This window comes from Anser anser (assembly GCF_964211835.1).
Source record: "Anser anser genome assembly, chromosome: 4".
Lineage (NCBI taxonomy): Eukaryota > Metazoa > Chordata > Aves > Anseriformes > Anatidae > Anser > Anser anser.
The window spans coordinates 69,902,276-69,923,828 of record NC_139724.1 but is presented as its reverse complement, the minus strand read 5'-3'; the positions used below and the strand labels follow the sequence as shown (position 1 = coordinate 69,923,828).

Here is a 21,553-nt window from a genome sequence, read left to right as displayed (position 1 = left end):
AGACAGTTCTCAACATCTTCAGCACTGTGATGATGACGTGGCTTTTCCAAAGGACTATAACTGTCACAGGACATCATGACAATATAACACAAGATAGCTGGAATAAGTTATATCATGTCTTTTAAAATTAGAGGCAAGTCTTCAAACTTTACTCTGTGTTCAGTAGTGAATAGATCATTAATGTAATGCGCTCTTAGTGTTCTTGTGTTAGAAGGTGTTGACCTGTCATTTAAGGCTTACTCTCAGTAGACCACAACAATACTCTCCATAAGATAATGTAGGCGATAGCATATGATAATCATTACAGAGAGGTTAGGATAAGAGTAGGAACACTACTAAGCATATACAAGTGAATATTAAAATTTATTGAAATCATCTTGGTTTTAGCTGGAGATGCTAGGTTACCAGAAAACATATTGGATGTACAAGGCAAAGATGAGCTTGGGCTTTTCACTGACAAAAACAGCCAATAGAAGCAAACTTACTGAAAAGTGGCCAACAGACATAATTTTTATTTTATTCCATAGATTCCATGGAATTAAATTCCAAGAACATTTTTTTTTCATGTTGAAGAAGCAATTTGAAGACAAAACACATGAGACTAAGCATCAGATTGCCCAGAAACTCACAAAGTAAGTACCAACTTCTGAATTTTATCTGAATAGCAATTTCAGAATAGTTCTGTCGAACAGAACACACAATACTGCTTGCTGCGTATAGTTAAGTAGCTACAGTATTTACAGCAAACAGCCGAGCGTGCTGCAGGGAATTCCAAACTGGTGGAGGCTGCGTTACTGCTGAGACAGGCTCTCTCCATAAAGTAGCCATAGGAGTACAAGATTACAGCCTGGTCTTCTACAGAGGAGTGCCTGTCGGCTAGGCTCACTGGGCTGGGTATGGTGTTGCACGTGACACTGAAGTTCAGTTCCTGAGTTAGTGCTTTCTTTCAGGCTTTTGCCATGATGCATAGGCATTGTTTGGGTTGACATACATTTGTGCATCTCTACACTGCACTGTTGACAAGTGTAAAGTTGGCATACAAGTAATATTTAATAGAAACATCAATCCAACAGGTTTCCAAGACAGATATCTCTATGTCCCAGAGACGGATTGAGTCCTGGTAGAGCATATCCAACCAAATTAAGAAACAAAAGCTTTTATACGTAAGAGATCTTAATTCAATCAGAAAGTCATACTGCTAACCTCTTGGCAGAAACTGTCAATCATGTGTATTCATCACCAAAAGCTAAAAAAAGACTGTAAAGGTTTTTTTAAAAGATTACATTTTAGATAGAAGACTTTAGCCTGAAGGATATGTAAGGAATGGAATTAAGATTTAGGTGAAGAAGTCATAATGCTTAAATTTATATATAAGGGAATAAACTGGTATAAATCTTGGTCTGACTCTGGGATGAGATTTTATATTGTCAATATAATTTCAAATGTCAATATTGTCAATATATTATGTTTTAATATTTATTAGTCTAAGGATTTTTAGATGCAGAAAACCTGCTAAGAGGTATCTGACACACATTCAGAAACTGGAATGCTATCAGACACTGACATTAACTTAAATTTTTTCTTCAGAGGAAGCTTCTGAAACTAATTCATTCTTTATTGATTTCTTTCAGAAAAAAAAAATGGTCTAGGCTTTCTAAGATGTGTTAGAAAAGATTTACAAACAGCAATCCCTTCAAACAGAATAAAACATTTAGTATACCACTTGGTATATCCCTTGCACAGATTTTAAAGCCCCGGGATTAAGACCTAATAAAAATCAGGAGACCAAGGGGACATAAAATAGTTTATTTTGCTCTTCCTTCCCTTAACTTGTTCTAATAGCAATGGGAGTGGGGGATGGGGATGCGTGTGTGTTATTTCATGCAAACTACACAAGACTTTTTTCTAAAAGCACATAAATATCATTATTTAGTTATGTTTTCTAAAGCAACGTTTGTACAGCTACCATATTACACTATAATTAAATTCTGTATCTTTAGACCTTTTCTAAGTTCAAATAACTGGCTAGTTATTTTATCTAGTAGATATTTTTGTTTTCAAACTTTCCTAGCAATGACTATATTCAAAACAAGGATACACAGCTGTTTCCCTGAATTACTTTTGTCCTTGCAGTTATGATCATGTTAAATCTCCTAGTTTTTGACACAAGTTGAATAAATACACAAATCCATATCTATACAGGCAAATTAAGTATTAAATAAAGGGTCTATATATGTATTCAGTTACTCAGTTCACATTTGCAAATTACTGTTTCACAGGGAAAAAAAATAGAAAATTAATTTCAAAACTATACTCTCAGAGTTGGTGTTATCCATACAGTTAACATTCCTCTGAAATCCAGATTTGCTCTGCCATATCATAGTTCCCCTAGCAACCAGCCATATTCCACTAATTAAAAATGTGGATTAAAAAAGATCAATAAATAGCTGGAATGGGAAGATACCTGTGGAGCTTGTGATTTTGTGTCTTCTCTTTAGTGTTTAATAAATTAAGGATAAAACTCCAAAACCCAATATAAGTTCACTAGGAACTGATCCAATAGGAGGAATTAAATTTGTCAGAACAGTGGATGGATGACAAAATGGATGTCTACATGTGAAATGACCATCCCAGACCTACATTGTACTCAATAGTGAGAAACTAACACTTATAACATGCAAATGATCTTATTACATAAGGGGTATCAACAATATGCCAAATTAATTTCACCAGGTATATAACAGGCATCCAAGGTTAGATCAGAGGAAATCCAACCTTCATGCTTCTGTAATTAATGTCATATAATAGATTCAATAGTTACTTCCAAGCATTAGCTTTTCTGAAGCTTAAAGGAAGTCAGCAGGAATCATTATGTAATGATTTTGTAGACACACCATGACACTTCTGTCTGATAAAAATATTTGTCTGTAATATTTCATTAAATTTAAAGTTACTGTGTAGCAACTATAAGAGGTTGATGGCTGCCAAAAGCTGTGAGGTTGCTGAATAGAATAGTATTTCTGGAGCTTTGCCCAGAGTTGAGATAAAATTTGACTCATCTTCATGCATACATTTGCAATATACCTCCAAACTAAAAAAAGGATTTAACTCCATCACGAGGTTCTAGTGATATGTCAGAGCTAAGAATTGATCATAAAGTCAATAGAAGCTTCTAAGTGACTCTAAAGAAAAAGGTGATCTTTCCACGGCTCCATTTGTTGGGAAGTTTGTGACCTTGAGTTGTGTTTCCCAGACTGTACGTGTATGTCTTAAGCACGGATTCAGTTGTTGGTAGCATGACAATTATAAAATAGTTTATTTTTACTACTTCATAGTATATTAGCAAATACCACACTGAGTAGAAATTTAGAAACTGTAGAATTTGGATTGAGCTAGATCAGGACTGATGAATTCATCTTATCTATTTTTGCTTTCATTTTTTTCAGCTAGCAATCTTCCAACAAAAACAGGGATAAAAAAATAAAGAGAGAAGCAAAGAGAAAATATGGAAATTGCGTGACATTTACATGACATGATTCTGTTCAACCTGCTTACATGTTATATTATTTTACTGGATCTTTACCAGTGTTGCACATTCAAATTGTAAGATCTATCTCCCTGTCTCTATAAGATCTATCCTATCCGCTTATTGAGTGCCCATGCACTTTTGAATACAAAGTGAATACCAGCCTACACTTTTAGGCATCATCATAATAAAAACAGTAATAAGAAACACTCTCATACAGCTAAGTTACTAATATTCTATCTTTTTGGATTGTTAATCTTTTGGTCTGCATGCTGAAGAGATCAGTAAACAATAATCTGGAAATGGATGTAAGAAACATTTTTTTTAAATTACTATGTACCACTTTTTCAAAGTATCACACATCATCCATCAGAAGATGGAAGCACTAAATCATATGAGCTGAAAGGAAGCCCATGAGATCTAGACATATTTCTTGTACATATATAATTTGATGCCAATACTGCTATTGAATAATCCACCAGATTTCAAGAATGTTTTTACTTTTACTAAGAAAAACTGTTCTGCAATGTTTCAGACACATACCCTACTTAAATGCTGCTCTGGAATTCTAAAAAAAGTATTGGTGAACAATTATATAGTGAGAAACTTGTCAGCATGTGCTATGCAGAATATGTTATTGCACTGGTTTTAGTCTCAAGGATTATACTTGTCAGATGGATTATAACATTTTGGCATACATCATTAACAACAATTGAGGAGAAAAGGCTCAGAAAGACAGAAGGGAATTATTACTCCTAGTGTTAAAACACTATTAGATTAACAATAGATACTGTAACAAAATATTGTTTTTTATTATCACTACACAGTAATACAATAGGTTTTGGGCAATAAATATGCCAAATTGCAACATTTACTCTTACCACTGAGAAGCCAGCGTGGTAAAGATATCAGTGGTTTCAGGTTCTTGGAACAGTTTCAGAAGCTCTGGTTCAGATGATAAGTCAGCAAGGATCCTTAATTCAATATGGGAAAAATCTAGAAAACAGAGTGTTAAAATAAATCTATTGCTCTAAAATAAAAACATGTCTGCATTTTAACCAAATTATCACAAATCAAAATGCAAGCCTGGACTGTTCAGTCATTTCATCTTGCTCAAAACAAAAACAACAACAAAAACAACACAGCTGTAGAAAGCACATCCTTAAAGAGTTACAGTCCAGCTACAGATCACACAGTGCCCGATTTCTTCATTATCTTCGGGTGTCAGTTAATCTTATTAGCTCTTTGTTTCTACTGACAAGGCTTAACAAATCATCCACATCTAAATCACACTAAGGAGTATACATCATATAACAATATTAATTGATACTGAGGGATTTGACAGCCTTCTAAAATATAATGTCATGCAAAGAAGAGGGGAAGAAGACATCATAGAACTGAGAATATTAATATGTATGAGAATAATAACACATTGTCTTACCTGCTGCTAAAAACGTATATCCTTTCTTTGAAACAAATAATGCCCTTGGGGAAATGGTTACTATTTCCTCTTCTTTTCCTAGAGAGGAGGTAGACATTTATGTACCAAATCACCATCCAAAAATAGTGTTGCAAACCATAGCAGGTTGTTAATGCCACTCCCAACACCCAACTGAAAATACACAAATAACAACATAGCATCCTGGCAGAGCATCAACTTCCAGCATCACAATTATTTTACTCATTAGTCATCTAGAGCATCTACATCTCTGACATCCTTGCATTACCACTCATTTCTCCTACTTCTTTTTCAAAACCAAACCATTCCCAAAACACTAGCTGACAAGTAACTACAATAAATAGCATTATTCACTGATCACTTAATAAAAGATGCATGCAAATAAGAAAGAGTCTACAGAGATGAGCTAAAAATGTTTTATTATCTTTGAACTTGCTGCAGCAATGTGCCAATAACCAAATTCTGAGTTATAGGAGGTTGGGAAGTATGATATTAAGAACATACAGCCAATATAGGCATCCAATATAGGCATCCAAATTCTAATGAAAGAAACCCTCTACAATATCTCAAAGCAATACTGTACCTTGGCAAGGTATTAGAAACTTGGTATACTCTAGGAAAACTCCTTGTCTTGGTGTAGAAAGGAATGTTGTATTTTGAACAACATTAAAAATTCATCTGATCAGTGATTACTGACAGCTGACAGCATAGGAGTGAGGGGGGAAAGTGTCTCAATATAGGAATGAAGAGCTTGAAAACACATCTTTGAGAAGTGCATATAAGAACATTAACATATTTGATTGAATAATTTCCAGAAAAGCCTACATGCCACTGCTAAGCACTGTGCCACAGATTTACACAGATTTTTTTTTTAATAGTAACTTCAAAAAAATATTTACAAAAATAATTGAGGAAGATAAAATAAAACTGCTGTCGACGTTTTATACCATCTTAAACAGACTCCTGTCTTCTGATATGTATTATATCAAATGCAGAGACTGGGGAGCTGTTAAAAAGCAAGCCTGCCCTTAACTATTCAACAAATGAGCAACATTACCCAGCTATGATGGTAGGTGTTCAAGAAAGAATTTATACAAGCAAATCTCTCTTATATTAGAGTCTACTGTGAGTAGAAATTTTATTGCTTAGGTCATGCTTTTCTAGCCTTTGAATCTCTCTCATTCACCTGCCTTAAATCCACTTTTGTTACCAAAACCAACACATCTGACAAACTGTTGGTGCTTGTCTTTGAGTGGGATTAAGATGACCCAGCATTAACACCTCCTCAGGAAAAGTCTTATAGGCTCAATCCCCCAAAAACACTCCTAGGATGCTAAATGTATTTAAGATGCATAATTTCATCTGGAAAAAGGAACAGTGAGATTGTCCAAAGAAATAAAGTTCTAAAAGTTTAAGACTATTTTGATCAGTGCTGAAACAGCAAACTTTTTGCAGGAACAACCAGCAAGAAGTGATTGGTTTAAATGTTAAGGTTCAACTATGAATCAATAATCTGTTCTATTCTTTTATATTGGAATTTTTGGTCTGCTTTAAAATAAAAAATATCTTATTAAGAAATAGAGATAAAATTACCTTTTAACATTAATAAAAACATAGTTTACCTTTTATATACTGTTTCATTATAATTCTCACTGGATGTTTAGAGATACCTTGAATGTTCTACAAATAAGAATTAAAAATGCTTTGTAAGTTAATGTTTATGGCAATGTTTACAAACAATTTATAAAAGTATAAAAACATTAGTGAGACTAATGCCAACAATTTTTTCTCATATATTAAATAAGATTAACCTGCCTTTCAAAGAAGTGTTCCTCTTTCTATAACAAGTAATTCTGCATATTTGCCGTTCCTTGACAACTGGGAGTTTATGAGAATGATTTCTCACTGGCAGCTTTTACAAATTCTAATTTCTGGATGTACAATAATCAGTAACCCAATTAAAAACATTTTCTCTTTAATTTTAACCTGTATTTTTAGATATGGCACATTACTTTCAAGAAAAGAATACATTTGAACTCTACCTAAAGCTGAGGGAACAGACTTCAGACTCAAGTCTTTTTTCTAACATCTATTCCTGCTGTTTTGAAATGCACAACAAAATAAAGAAAGAGCTGTTTATTAAGTACAGCATATCAGCCAAGGTCAAAAGTGACCGCTAAATTTATCAACAAACATAAGGCAGGACAAAGGTTTACTAGATTTTTCTTTGAAGATCTGGGTTCATACATAGCTTACATCTCATACAGTAAAGCATGAAAGATGTCACATGACAGCTTCCTTCTTTTATCTTATGACATTATGCCTCCTCGTCTAGAAAGGTAACACACAACAGGAGATAATGTGTATCAAGTTCAATTTTCATAATTTCATGCAATTAATTTGCAAGTAGTTCAGGAGTTAGATGAACATGCTAATATTATGTAATCTTGTGAATTCAGTAGAAGGAAATACTGCTATATAATTTCCAAATCAGAATGATCATTTTCTATATAATTTTGAACTCAAAATCATTATTTTAAACCTAAGAAGGGTGTAATCAAGCTGCAAAAGTTACTGAAATTTAGAGTGGAAGTAAAAGAACAAAAATGGAACAAGACCATTTCTAGTCTTAGTATCACCCTTAAAGATCCACAATTGAACATATTAAAGTTGAAGCTCTGCCATAGCACCATACACAGAGGAACTGCTGTATAATATACATAATATTTCATAGCGCAGGTCAACTAGGAACACAGCTCTAAGTCCCTCAATACCTTCATATTCTGGTACCTTGTGGTGCAGAAGAAACATTACCTTTAATATTTTACTCTTCAGTTTCTAGGAACATTTAAAAATACAGTTGTGGGAATGCTTATTATAATGCTATTGACCACATTTTGAAATAAATGGTTACTTAATCTGTGCACAACACTAATATTTCTAATGATAACTATTGATTTCTGTTGATAAATTGAGGTAGATCAGTGCTTGTTCATATGAATAACATACAATTTAATTAGTCATAAAAGCTAGTGGATTCTCAGGAATATAGAAAAGTAGATCCTTCATTATGTACCCAGACATGAATGTGGGACCCCAATTTCATACATTTAAAAAAAAAAAAAAGTCATACAAATTTAATTTTGACTTCTATCATTTGAATGCCAGAGAGCATTATATGGAAGTTTTCATCATGGTCTACTAGTCTCTACTAGTACTGACATTTCATTTACCTAAGATAACTTCCAACATAGGAGTATAGGTTAAAGAGCTCTTTAGAGTTACTCTCAGTGATTACTGTTCCTTAACTTGTTAGATTCAAAATCATGAACAAAGTGAAATAAAGAAAGATGTATTTCAAAATCTATCTTATACTGCTAAAATAAATCACTATATTGCCATCTTGTTTTCACTGAAAGCATATGCAGGAAGTCTGCTTTTAGAGCATTTTCAGAAGTGTTACTAATAATTCTGAAAAACACTAGCAAGTAATTGCAAGTGCAAAATGTACTTTCACTTGTAAATTAGCTAACAACTCATAATTTGAATAAATCTTCAGAAAAGAAACAGTTCAAGAAACATGAAAGTAATGCTCACCTTTAAGCTACTGGAATAGCTTAATAGATTTCTCTTACCTAATTTCAGACATCTTTAGGTTATTCTTTGGTCTAAACTAGCTGTCTAGTTCCCTCTAGTACCCCACTAGAGTCAGTAGTCAAAGACAGGAACCCCCAGGGGGTGATTCAATCTACCTGTATAAAACACATTTACAGCAACTTGACCTAAAACTTGCCTGAAGGTGATTTCTGAGATTTAGATTATCAAATTTGATGAGATAAATTTACTTTAGATATTTTAAAAGATGGGGAAATAAGGAGACAATCACAGAAGAGTCTTCCAAATGAAAAGCTTTCCTCCGCTTGAGTTGAAAATTATGTGACAGTATTATTATATCAAAAGTGGAAGACTGATGTGGCTTTGGTAAATGACTATTACCACCTTGGGCTACAAAACAAAGCCTGGCTTTATGTATTTATTTCAAGCATATTCCTGCAAAACCATAGCAGATCCAACCTGAGATGCAACTACTATCCCTTAGTGTTAGAAAAAAGGAATACATGCCCTGTTAGAAGTTACACAGAAACAAATTTGTTCTCTCTGAACTATTATGCTCCAATAGACAAGGAACATACCTGAAATAAAGTTGTGGAAAAGCTGGTTGTGAAAGTTAACTATTAATACTTCTCTTCATTATTTCTGGGTGAGTAAATAAATAAATAAATAAATAATCAGGCTATTCTAGTGGATGATTAACAGGAAAACCCCAGCATTAGTTTAAAAAACATCTGCAGTTGCCATTTCTGCTAAAGAAATGCTCATCATGAATATAAAACATATATGTATATATCAAAACAGAGATAATTAAACTAGGAGTTTGATTTCACTCCTTTAGTTTTGTTGAATAAAAAAAAAAAAGATCTAAAAATAATGTTCAGATGTTCCAATGGATAAAAGGACAGATGAGGCTAAGATTCCAGTTCCAATTATCTTTGAAAGGCTGTGGTGATTGGTGATCAGGAAAGGTTCCTGAGTACTAGAAGAAAGCAAGTGTCACTCCTATCTTCCAGGAGGCCAAGAAACAAGATGCAGAAAACTACAGGCTAGTCATCTTCTCTTCGATTCCTGGGAAGGTGATGAAGCAACTGTTCCTGGAAAACATTTGCAAACGTAATAAAGTCAAGATGATGATGTGGAGTAGTCAGCATGGGGGAAATTGTGCTTAAGCAATGATAGCCTCTGTGATGAAATGATGAGCCCGGTGGATGAAGGGAGAGCAGCAGATGTTGTTTACCTTGATGCTAGCAAGGCTTTCAAAACAGTCTCTCATAACAGCCTCATAGACAAGCTGATGAAGTACAAGCTAGGTAAGTGGACAGTGAGGTGGACTGAACAGTGGCTAAACTGTCAGACACAAAGGGTTGAGATCGGCAACACAAAGTCCAGCTGGAGGCCAGGCACTAGCAGAGTACCCCAGTGGCCTATACTGCTCAACACCTCCATGAGTGACCCGAATAACGGGATAGAGTGCAAGCCCAGCAACATGGCAGACTGTACAAAACTGGGAGGGGAAGCTGATACAGCAGAAGGCTGTGCTGCCATCCAGAGGAACCTCAACATCTTAGAGAAATGGGCCATCAGGAGTATCATGGAATTCAACAAAATGCAGATTTTGGCATGTGGGGAGGAATAACACCATGTCCAGTGCGTGTTGGGATCTGACAGTCTGGAAATCTGCTTTGCAGAAAATGACCCGAGGATCCTGGAGGAAAACAAGTTGAACGTGAGTCAGCAACAAGCCTTTGCTCCAGGGAAGGCCATCAGCATCCTGGACTGCATGAGGAAGAATGCTGCTAACAGGTCAAGAGAGGTGATCCTTCCTCACTCTGCACTCATGAGATATATCTGGATTGCTGGGCCCAGTTCTGGGCTGCCCAGTACGAGAGAGACATGGACATACTGGAGAAAGTCCAATCAAGTGCCACTAATATGATTCAGGGCTTGGAGTATCTGTCATATGAGCAGAGGCTTACAGGGGTATTCAGACTTTAGAAGCGAAGGCTCAGGGGAGATCATATCAATACAAATACATGCCTGATGGGAGGGTGTAAAAAAGATGGAACCAGATTCTTCCCATAATAAAACATAATAAAAACTTTTCTACCATGACAGTGGTCAGACACTGGAACAGGTTGCCCAGAAAGGTTGTGGAGTCTCCAGCCTTGGAGATATTCAAAACCCAACCAGAGAAACATGCTTTAGTGGACCCTGCTTTAAGCAGGGGGGGGTTAGACTAGATAATCTCTAGAGGTCTCATCCAAACTCAACAATTTTGTGATTCTATGATTCTGTTTTGATAGTATCACTGTTATTAATTTACGTATCCCAGTGCCAAACAGTGGAGAGTGTCTTCTCTTCACTTCACATGATTTCTGACTGAGCTACAGTTGAAGACTTCAATGGAATGAGACAGTGGAAAGCCGCAGCAAGACTGTGGTTTCATCCCCAGGCATTTTTTTTAAAAAACATTTATAGTACATTGTAGCATAACATTAAAATACATCAAATATTAAAGACAAATATTTTGCAGAAATTATCGGTTGGCACATCACATCTTAAAATGCAAGCTGTGAGAAAAAGAACAGTATTTTCTTGATTATGGAAAAGGTATGTAAAAATGTACCATCCAAGCTTCATAAATAATTCTGGTAAAACTGCAACACAATTCATGAGATCTACTTGACTGTATAAATGGAAATTTCCATATTTTACGTTTTTAGTCATGACTAGTAGAAAGCTGAAAAAATACCCCACTTCAACTGCACTCTTTTCTTTTTCACCTTTTTATTTCCAGTGAAACTCTTTGTTTTCACTACAAGCATTAAATGACTAAAGATGAAATTTTGTAACATAGATATCAAAACTAAAAGGAAAAAAGGAGAAAGGCAAAAAGAATCATACCACGAATCATCAGAGCGAGAGAAGCCCTTCAAGGAAAAATACAACTCAAAATCTCACTGAAAGGTGAAAAAATTGAGCAGCAAGGAATCAGGAAAAATGCAATATCAAATTTTATGAGCAAGTGATTAATTTTTTTTTTATCATTGCACATTTTCTTCTACAGTTTGTTGAAAGTCTAACCAAAATCCTTTTTCTCTGTAAATTCTCCAGCCAAGCGCTGAATCTGATCCGTATTAAACACACCTTGGATATGAGAAACACAGACTAGCTGCCTTTCCTGGGTGTCCAAAGCTGACGCCTTTCTTTGGCAGAGGACCTAGCACTCACAATCAATTCCTCACCCCCCTTTTACATTTTCAGTTACTTGACACATTCCCCCAGCATGCAGATGATTGTTGGATCTCTGGTTCATAGTTAAACTCTTCAAAAAAACATCATGCTGGAAAAGCAGGGATCATAGACACGCTGGGAAAAAAAGTCACTATGAACGCTAGATTAAAACTGTACATGCCTAAAAACAAAGACTCCTGATTTCTTTCCTTCTTCCTCCATAATCTGATTTTCCTGCTACTATAATCCATTCTGACTAATGATCCTGAGACATTACGTGCTTTGTTATAGCACAGGTTAGAAATCTGTTTTCTTGGTTCTGAAAATACCACTATTAAAAGCAGTTCTACTTTTGTCTGCTGTTTCAGGTGAAGATTGCATAGATTCTTGCCTCTGCTGTTAGCTTCTGTACATAGAGCCTTTCAGAAACAATGACAGTCTTAACTCCAGCAAGGACACTCAGAATTGATGGACTCAGTATCTCCCTTAGGGCCTCACAAATATAGCGTTCTCATACAGTGTTCAACCTGAGAAGAGCACAATTATCCACGAAAACAAAAACTAATCAAAATTCAACAAACAATATACGCTTCCTAGTTTTATGAGTATATACTCAATTCATTACAATTTCTGTTGAGCTTTCCAGTTTTAGTCTCTAAATTCTACATCTACATTTGAAACTAATTTGATCAATGTATGCTTGATTCTTTCCTAAGTTAAAACAGCACGCTCTTTCGGTTCTTTCACAGGATTACAGAATACAGATACATACTGGCTACATTACCTTTGAAGTCAGTGTGATTAGACTTCACGCAACCACAGAGGCTGAGATGCATCTTAATTATTTTATACTCTGCCAAGTAGGGCTGTTGCTCATTTTTCCTATGTTAAATCAACATTTCAGTTATTTCTGTTGATGCAGCTAACCCATACCTCTCTCTTCCTCTCCATACACATTTCCAGTAGCATAAATTGCCTTTTTTTTTTTTTTTGGGGGGGGGGGGGTAAGTAGCCTCAGTCAACTTTTGTAACTCCCTAGAAATAAATGCCCACATATGTATACAATGACATCTACATCCATACGTACTTTGACTAGAAAATTGCTTGTTCATCTAGTAACTGCTCAGATCTGCGTGATTTTAAGTATGCAATATGCAACAGAGAAAAGGCTAGGAAGTTATTGAAATAAATGGGAATGCACAGAAATGGCTGCAGACTAAGAACATTTGATTCTAATTAATTTCTGCACTAACGTAGGGGCTTATTTAAAAATAAGAACAGAAACCAAACTTACTCATTGAGATAAGGGTATCCATTCATAAATTAACACAGTGTGGATGTATCATGAGGAAAGATCAAAAACAGCCAAGGAGTTAGACTGAACAGATCTAAGGAAGCAATTAGCCTTTTCTCCTAGTTGTCACTTAGTGATCAGATAAAGTTATAACACACACACACACACACACATCCCTTAGTATAGCAACTAATCCACCTGCTGTTAAATGAGGCATGGTGCCAAACTCTACAGCAAAATAAAACACAAATAGAGGAATTAATACATAGGCTATCAACATTAGTAAAACCCCCTAACTAGTTGCTCTTCTTGTATGCAAGAATATTTACTAGGGCTGTGATCTTGTCAGATTGAATTATTCTAATAGAGGTTGCTTCAGGATTTTTTTTTCCTATTTCCTAATAGTTGAGAAAAACACAGATTTTCTCTGAAATAAAATAAATAAAAATCTAGTTTATCTCATGAAATGTACCACTCTAGCAAAACTCAAAGCACTACAAATCCAAAAACATTCTGGAGTTTATCCTAGAATCACCTTCTCCCAAAACTTTACGTAAATAATTAGGGCACAAGAACTCAGCTCTGAAGAATGGAACTGAAAATAAGCTCTTAAATTTATGCGTTTGATGCCTAGCATTGTATTAACAGTTGGAGCAGAAGCAATACTTTGGTCTGCAAGACTATATTTTGTTGAAGTGATAACAAATAGGTAGATGATAACTCCTTTGAGCTTTATATTACACATCTCAAGAGTTATATTTCCTTTTATTCTTGTATTCTTCTATTGTAAAATTTCCCTTATTTACTTCTTCAAAATGTTATTACTCCTTTTCCAGTTGTCTTTTCTGTCTCTATATGGGACTACACCTATTGATAAATTGTGCTCTCAATAGCTCGGTTAATCACTTACAGCAGAAAACTAAGCACAGGTTCAGTGAGCTACTTGCTTAATTTTCAACATTCTGCTCATTCCTTTGTTAAAGACCAAAGCTGCTGGAGAAACAGCGAGGAAAACTGCACACTGCCCAAAGTAGCATTCTTGCAAAGCAGAACAACAAGTCTGAATCCTGATGGCACTCAACCTCAATTCACTAAAATTGTCTGGCACCTCCGAAGTCAATGGCAACTCACTCAGGAGAAATTACACAGCAGAATAAAAACAACAACAACAAAGTAATTCCTGATTTCTCTTTTGGAAAATTGCTATATTTAATTATTGTTCATGGCAGTATTTATTTATTGTTGCAAAAGAATACGCAGTTTTCTCAGACTTCTATATGAGACATAATTTCTAGACAGCCTGAAGATCTAATTTTTAAAGTACAGCATGTACCTCAATAAATAGAGAAAATACGAAAACGAACAAGGTCACCATAGCAATACCAGTCTGGAATGTATGTGTACTTGCATTCCTAAGCAAGTCTTGACTTGTGTGAAATTGCCACCTAGTGGCTAGGTAGAAATCGAAATGTCCATTTTCCTTACCAAAAAACACTGACTCATACTAAATTCTGCTAAGTTTTCTTAAGATTAGGATTTCTTAAGTTTTGGTATTAGTTACTGTTTTTCAGCAATGGACAATCCTTCAAAGGTGATGCAGTTGGTTGTACCACTCCGCTCTTGTCTCACCCAGCAGCACAGAATTATCAAGGTTTTAGATCTGTCAGTCAAGACACACAAACTTAAGAAGCTTTCAAAATGAATGCAAGAATGAAAAAGGGCAACCAAGTATACTGAATTCTTACTTCAGAAAGTTAGCCATAAGAAAAGAATAGCATATTTGATTTCCTATGACTAATCTGCTTTTTGTTATATATTTCCAAATTTAGACCTGCCTTATTGCCTTAGGTAATAATGTTGTAGAAGCATGAGAAAGGATTACTGAATGACTTTTTAAATTAAAAAAAAAAAGTGACCTTGCTAACTTATTGATTTGACATGTTGTGACAAATTCTTTTATAAAATTATGGGTTTGGCCCAGCTGCTTGTTTATATACTGACCGATTACTAACCTTTGCACAGTAGGCAACAGAGTTTGTATATACATGGCTCTACGCATCTTTCAAAGAGACAAACTTTGCTTTTATTTCCCTTATATAAATAAAGTAATTTGTTAACCTAATTTAGTTCATTTTCCAGAAGAAAAATTTTACTCAGAACATAAGCTCTGTTAAACTAACATTCATTAATACAGGAGGCTCTGGGATGAACTTCAAGAAGATGTGGTCTGGTTTTAGTGAAAAAAAACAGTGCTAAGGCATGGATAACATGCCTTAGGAAAACAATCTTTTGAGTAACTGTTAGAGTCAGTAAATATCGCACTAGTTGCATACTAGCTGTATACTATAGCTTTAAAGTAAGCAGTGTCAAGGGAATATTGCTCAAAGGTACAAATATTGGGCCTTTAAACACATGAAAAAAACGACAAGGTTTCCAGACTGGAAGAATTCCAGACCGGAATCTTTCTAAAGAAGAGATGTTAGAGTTGTTTTATGTAAGGGTAAAATTTAGCATCTCAAACAAGATTCTTCCACATACTGAGGAATTTACTGAGTATATGTTAGCAGGGAATTCCTCTCAAAAAGCTACAAAGGACTGAACAGGAGGCTGATTGAAGGAATTAAAGGAAACCTAAATAACCAATGTCACTTTCTTTACTCGCTGTGAGGAAAGGACAGTTCTTGATTTGGTAGAAGGAGTACTTTACTATGAGTTCTTAACTAATAGCCACGGCTAGCGGATGATAACGTTAGTACAGGAGAACTGAGGACAGAAAAGCTGCACAGGAGTTAGCACCATGACCTCTGTCCTTATTCTGTTTATCTTCAGTGATCCTTATACAAGCCATTATTTATTTTTTGTTCCAAACCTGAGAGAATGCATCTGTCTATAGAACTGTGGGTGAAATTTCCTGAGGTTTTTTGGAAGGATGCTGAGGAAATAAAGAACTGGCAAGTTTTCCACCCATTCATACAGGTAAAAAAGAACTGTCAGCTGAGAAAGATTAATGTAATATGGATGCAGATTGACAGAGATCATTTTCCTGAAATTCTTTAGGAAGCCAATGACAACACTTTCAAAAGCAGTGCTGTTTGAAAATACAACCAAGACAAGAACACTCTCTTGCTGTATCTAACTTTTGATCTTCTATAAATCCATTCTCTTTTTATCATTCTTCATTTCTCTCCTTCCTTTTTTGTCCTGCCAGAACTGAAGTTTTTGAAGTGATTTTTTTCTGACTGAAAGACAGGATGGGAGAAGAACAATGCACAGCAAAATAAACTATTTAAACACTTCTGTTATATTAAAATTTAATTAAACTTGTTCTGAGATCAGAATTAGACTACGTATTTTCCTTACAAAAAGTAATTCAGTGGTTAAAAGAATATGCTAACATCTCTTACTTTTGAGAGCCTGGAAGACAAGATGCAATTTTTGTACCTGAGATCATATTTTATTTTTTTATTGTTCTCTCAGAATATAAGTCTCCAAGCTTTGAATATTTTCTAGAAGTGCATTTCTAGAAATCCTACTGTTTGAATATTTCATACAAAGAATAAAAAAATCTTCAAGCAGAACTTCTAAAATCTTAATCAACTCATAAGAGGTACCAACAGCTTCATAAAAAATAGGCACATGAATATTTACACGGACATGAAGATAGATGCATTTTGCACATTGCTGGAGACTTGATCTGTGAGCAACTGTCTTTCAGATGAGGACAGTGAAAAGGAACTTAGGTCATGGGCTCTATTAAACTCTTAAGTGTGGAGGTATAACAACTGTGACCACATTGGGACTTGAGAGGATGCTAACAGATGCCAATCTCAAGCAAATGTAACTTGCTTAGGTAGTAGTTGAAATAGTAGTATGAACAAACAGTGGAAAAATAAGGACTGTGATAGATTACAAGTGAATAGCATTATTTTTCTCTTGTAATCAAAATAGCATGCTAACATTGCTCTTAAAATATTAAGATCACATGGAATAAGACTCCAGAATTCCAAGAGACACAACACAGCGTACACATTAACTTTTATACCAGGCTACTTTAATTTATAGATATTACTAAAATTAATTCTTTAAAAAAAATCTTTTAATTTGTAAGATAGTGGAAACTACATAGTTCAAAAAGACACATTAATCAAAGGTGACGCTAATTTTGTTTGTTGTTAGTTATGTGCTCTAGTCATGTACATAATAGAGAAAAACACTGGCAGTAGAACAAGCTGTATTCCAGCACAGATTTCTAAAAGGTGATCAGTGTATAGCTTTGGCTTCTACCTGCAGCAGTTCCAAAATATATTGGCAAAGGCTACTCAGAGGATAAAATGAATCAGCATATAACCAACTGTCTTAACAAAGCCCACTCAACAACAATAGGCACTCAACTGCTGACAGTTTAATTTATACATAATGTAATTGCAATGTAGTATCTTAGACACTGAACAGAACAAACGGAGGTACACAGTGCCATCATCTCTCTAGCAAAGAGACACTTAACAGGAAATTTTTCTATCCCATTCTAGACGTCTGAGCTTCTCTGAGGAGTGTTTTGCCAGGAACTAAAGGAGAGTGAAGGAGGAATTAGGCCTCTCAGTCAATATTTTATAATGTGCTAAGAGCCGACATTACATACATCTTTCATTTTTTGAGCTGTTAATGTTAATGCTCTATGTATTTCTGCACTTATGTCTAGTTTGTAGAAGAAGTAATGACAGACTCCCTCTCTTATCCTGCATTAATAAAATGCAAGCATTTTTTTGTGTTGATTACTGTACAGAAGCAGATTTATACTAGCTATGCATCACCATTGTATGTATAACTACGTTTTATGTGCTATTTAAAGAAAGACAATCCCAAATAGAAGTTATCTACATGATTGTATTGCTTCTGTTACTACAAAATTACAACCCAGATGATGCCCCAAGCTTTACTGAGCCAGATGGAAAACATTATCATGTAAAATGTAGTCTATGCATCCAATACACTACACCCACCATGAGATCCATACACATGCACAAAACAGGAGCAGAGAATGCCAAAAATATGCACATACCGTAGAAAAGGATACTAGGAGTACACGAGATGCTAGAAGAACAAAGGTCTATGATGCAATTGTAGGTCTTCTGCAATTTGATATTAAATTAACATGAAGATGTTCTGGAGCACCAGACATTGGTGTTATGATACTGCTAACAGACTTTTCATACTGTAGTTGTCAAACCCATAACTAAGAGCATCTTATTGCAATGTTAACGTAATGTAAATTTTTATCACAAAAGCAATTGAACTGAAGTCATCAACATGCTCATTCTTTCATTCAAGTAAAATTTCCTTATCAAAACAAAAAACTGAGAAGCAGGGAAGAAAGAACTGTCTCCCATATTGTTACTAGTTTCTTTAAATGCTAAAGTCTTCACTAATATATACTTCAAAAATAAAGCAGCAGAGATTGTAAAAACATCAATACTCTAAATACATACAAAATCAGGTATTATTTTAGTGCTATTAAAGCAACCATAACAGCTATACATCTCAAAAGTATTGAAACAAACATACTGAAAAGAAGCATGACAAAAGAAAAGCTCATTCTGAATTCAAGATATACTCAGGGAACAAAACCCAACCATAATAAATGGCATGGATGCTCTGATTTTATCAGCATATCAGCACAGTGATAGCTGTTTGTACTCCTAGAAAACATGCCACTAAACTGCTTTGATACAAAGGTCCAAGCAAATGCACAGACTGTCATCTCTGTTAAGACAACCATTTTTTTTCAGTAAAGCCCATGTCAGAGCATAATTACCTAAAAGTGGTTTTGTTAGCCTAAATGACGTTAAAGAAAACTTTTGGCAATATGTCTTACATGAACCTGGAATATATCTGTCTCCTCTCTATCCTTAGTGCTTTCCAATAAACATATGAAAAACAAACAAACAAAAACACACTGAAGTAAAATCAATGCAAACCTAAGACCCACACTATCCGTCCATTTGAAGTGTTTGTTCAGTTCACTAGGTCAGCATATGGAAACAAGCTTACAGAAATTGTATTCACAATAGTGCAGTTTCAAAAGCAGCCAAGGTATTGGGTCATTTCTGCCAAAAAAAAAAAAAGGGAAGATGAGATCACATCCCTGCTCCCAGACTTAGTGCCTGCCTCCTTACATTGCATGAGCTCTGCCAAATCCTTCCACGAATTGTGAAGGAAAGAGACAGGGGAAGCAAGACACTTCAGTAGTGGTGAGCTACTGTACAAATTTGAAATACCTTGTAGAATTCCATCTGTGTTGGAATCTAATTGTGACCAGAGACGATAAACTTGCAGAAAAAAACTATTGGTGTTATCACAGATCAGCTTGTAACCTTAATGAGGCCAGGAATGAAATGCCTGAAATTTGAGAGCTGTCACAATAGTTCGGTTGCCTGATTCTGACAGTCTGCCTTGCTTTTTGTCCGTGTGGATGGGTATGCTAAGGATGTAAAAACTATTGGGATAGCTTTAGAGGGAGACGAACGGGTAGCATCTCATCCACACTGTCCATAAGCCACAGGACAAACTATCCCAAAACTACAATTGAGTTTTAATTAGCTTTAATAGACTCAATTAGTCCATTCACTCCAGAAGACAGCCCAGAATGGAAGAAATACCTACACAGTGTGGGAACACATACAATGTCTCTACTTCAATAGACTCTCTTCTACGGGAACTGAAACCAGACTTCTTATTCATATTCCAGACACTGAAGGATAGTAACACACATTTTCTAATAAACGAGCATGCAATTCTCTCTCATGCATTCAATATCAGAAGATATTATTTATATCTGCTGGAAAGACTGAAGTATTTTCAATATTCAGGTTTCCTACAGTTTGCCTTTGAGCACATTAACATTCAACATACCCTAGCTAGTTTCTCTTTCTAATGACATTTCTGCTTTCCAAATTAAAGCCTAAGATGCTTCTTTGATGGGTTAAGTGATTTACTTTCTTGGCGTTTTTGGACAAGCTAGTAGGACTGTATTTCCTTGGAAGAAATTGGAGTGTTTTCATTTATTTTTTTTCACGTGCTCTGAGAAGGTAAAGAATTTTACTTATCTCCAGCATAAATTTTGATGCTCAAAGGAAGGAAATATCCCTGAAGCCCAACAGTTTATGCTTTTGAGTTTAAAGATACAAGCATCTTGTGAAGAGTAGAAATGTAAACTCATTAGTAACATTTCAATTCTCTTGCTGCAGAAGCCTGGAAGAAAAATCCTTTCTGCAGACTATCTGATTCTAGTGCTGAAGTTTACATCTCAAACCAAATTATAGCATACAATTATAAGCAATCTTTATATCTAGCGTTACGATTTCTCTGTTCATTCTGAAAGAGGCTTTATCTTAATTGGCTTTATGTCTTCCAACCTCTGCCATGACTTGCTTTTTCTTTAAAAGGTGAGAGACTGAATAATGGTGTTTTAAGGGAGGTTTGGAAAACAGAAATATGTCTTTATGAATGTAATAAACATACTTAATATGAAAACTACTAATTTGCTATACAATAAAGGAGTATACTAATGCAGACAAGTCTAATCTATTTATAAATAAAATTAAAAACAAAATATTCAAATCATAAACCTAATTAACTTTTCCTTAACAGTCACAGGCAATTCATCAGAGAATGAAAAAAAAATAGCCTATGGATTTATTACAATATCATTTGACTGAAGAATTTAAGTTTTTGTATTTATTTTCAGTTTTCAGATAGACAGGTTCTCATGCAGTAGCAAATAGACAGTTACAGTGCTATAGCAGGAGACTACATCATCAAATATGCCTCTCTTCAGTGAGGTACTACATTATTATAAAATGTTTATATATGAAAAAGGTATTAGTTGTACAGCACACACACTGCAGAAAAAGGAACCAGAGAAGAAACAGTGCACAGTTAAACTAAAACAGATGTATACGTGGAAAGCTATTGAATTCAAGTTCTACCCAGAAACCCTCTCTAAGCTGCTGCAACTCAAAAGTAAAAAAAGAAATCATGTGAATAAGCTTATCTTTTGACCTGCTTAAAGCCAAAAACATACATCATCCATCCATCATACGTGGATTTGTCTGAAAGATGACCGTGAAACAATTTATTTGAAAAAGAAATCCTGTTCTGTGCTTAATGTCTGATTATTTCCCCTTAAACCTAAGAGTAAAACCCTCCTAGACTCTATTTTATATCTTAAAATGACAGATCCATTTCCTTAAAAACAAATCAAATAAAATAAAAATAAATAAAATATATATAAAGAAACCTTTGTTTAGAACCTCATCATCCACAACCACTGCAGCATATGAGATTTTTTTTTTCTCTTTGCTATCCAATCCAATTTTTATCTATTTGGTATCCAATTTACACTTATCTTTTGTTTTTATCACTCAAA

General features: G+C 34.9%; 1 protein-coding gene across 2 annotated transcripts in view; it reads right to left on the bottom strand.

The window, feature by feature from the left end:
- Positions 1-21,553, bottom strand: part of POLN (DNA polymerase nu) — a 111,423-nt gene that overhangs the window by 52,313 nt on the left and 37,557 nt on the right. For both annotated transcript variants that reach the window (XM_083833928.1, XM_083833927.1), the window contains 3 exons: positions 6,608-6,665; positions 4,968-5,045; positions 4,408-4,522 (listed from right to left, as the gene is read on the bottom strand). In XM_083833928.1, coding sequence (XP_083690054.1) covers positions 4,408-4,522; positions 4,968-5,045; positions 6,608-6,665 — 251 coding nt within the window. The remainder of the gene's footprint in view (positions 1-4,407; positions 4,523-4,967; positions 5,046-6,607; positions 6,666-21,553) is intronic.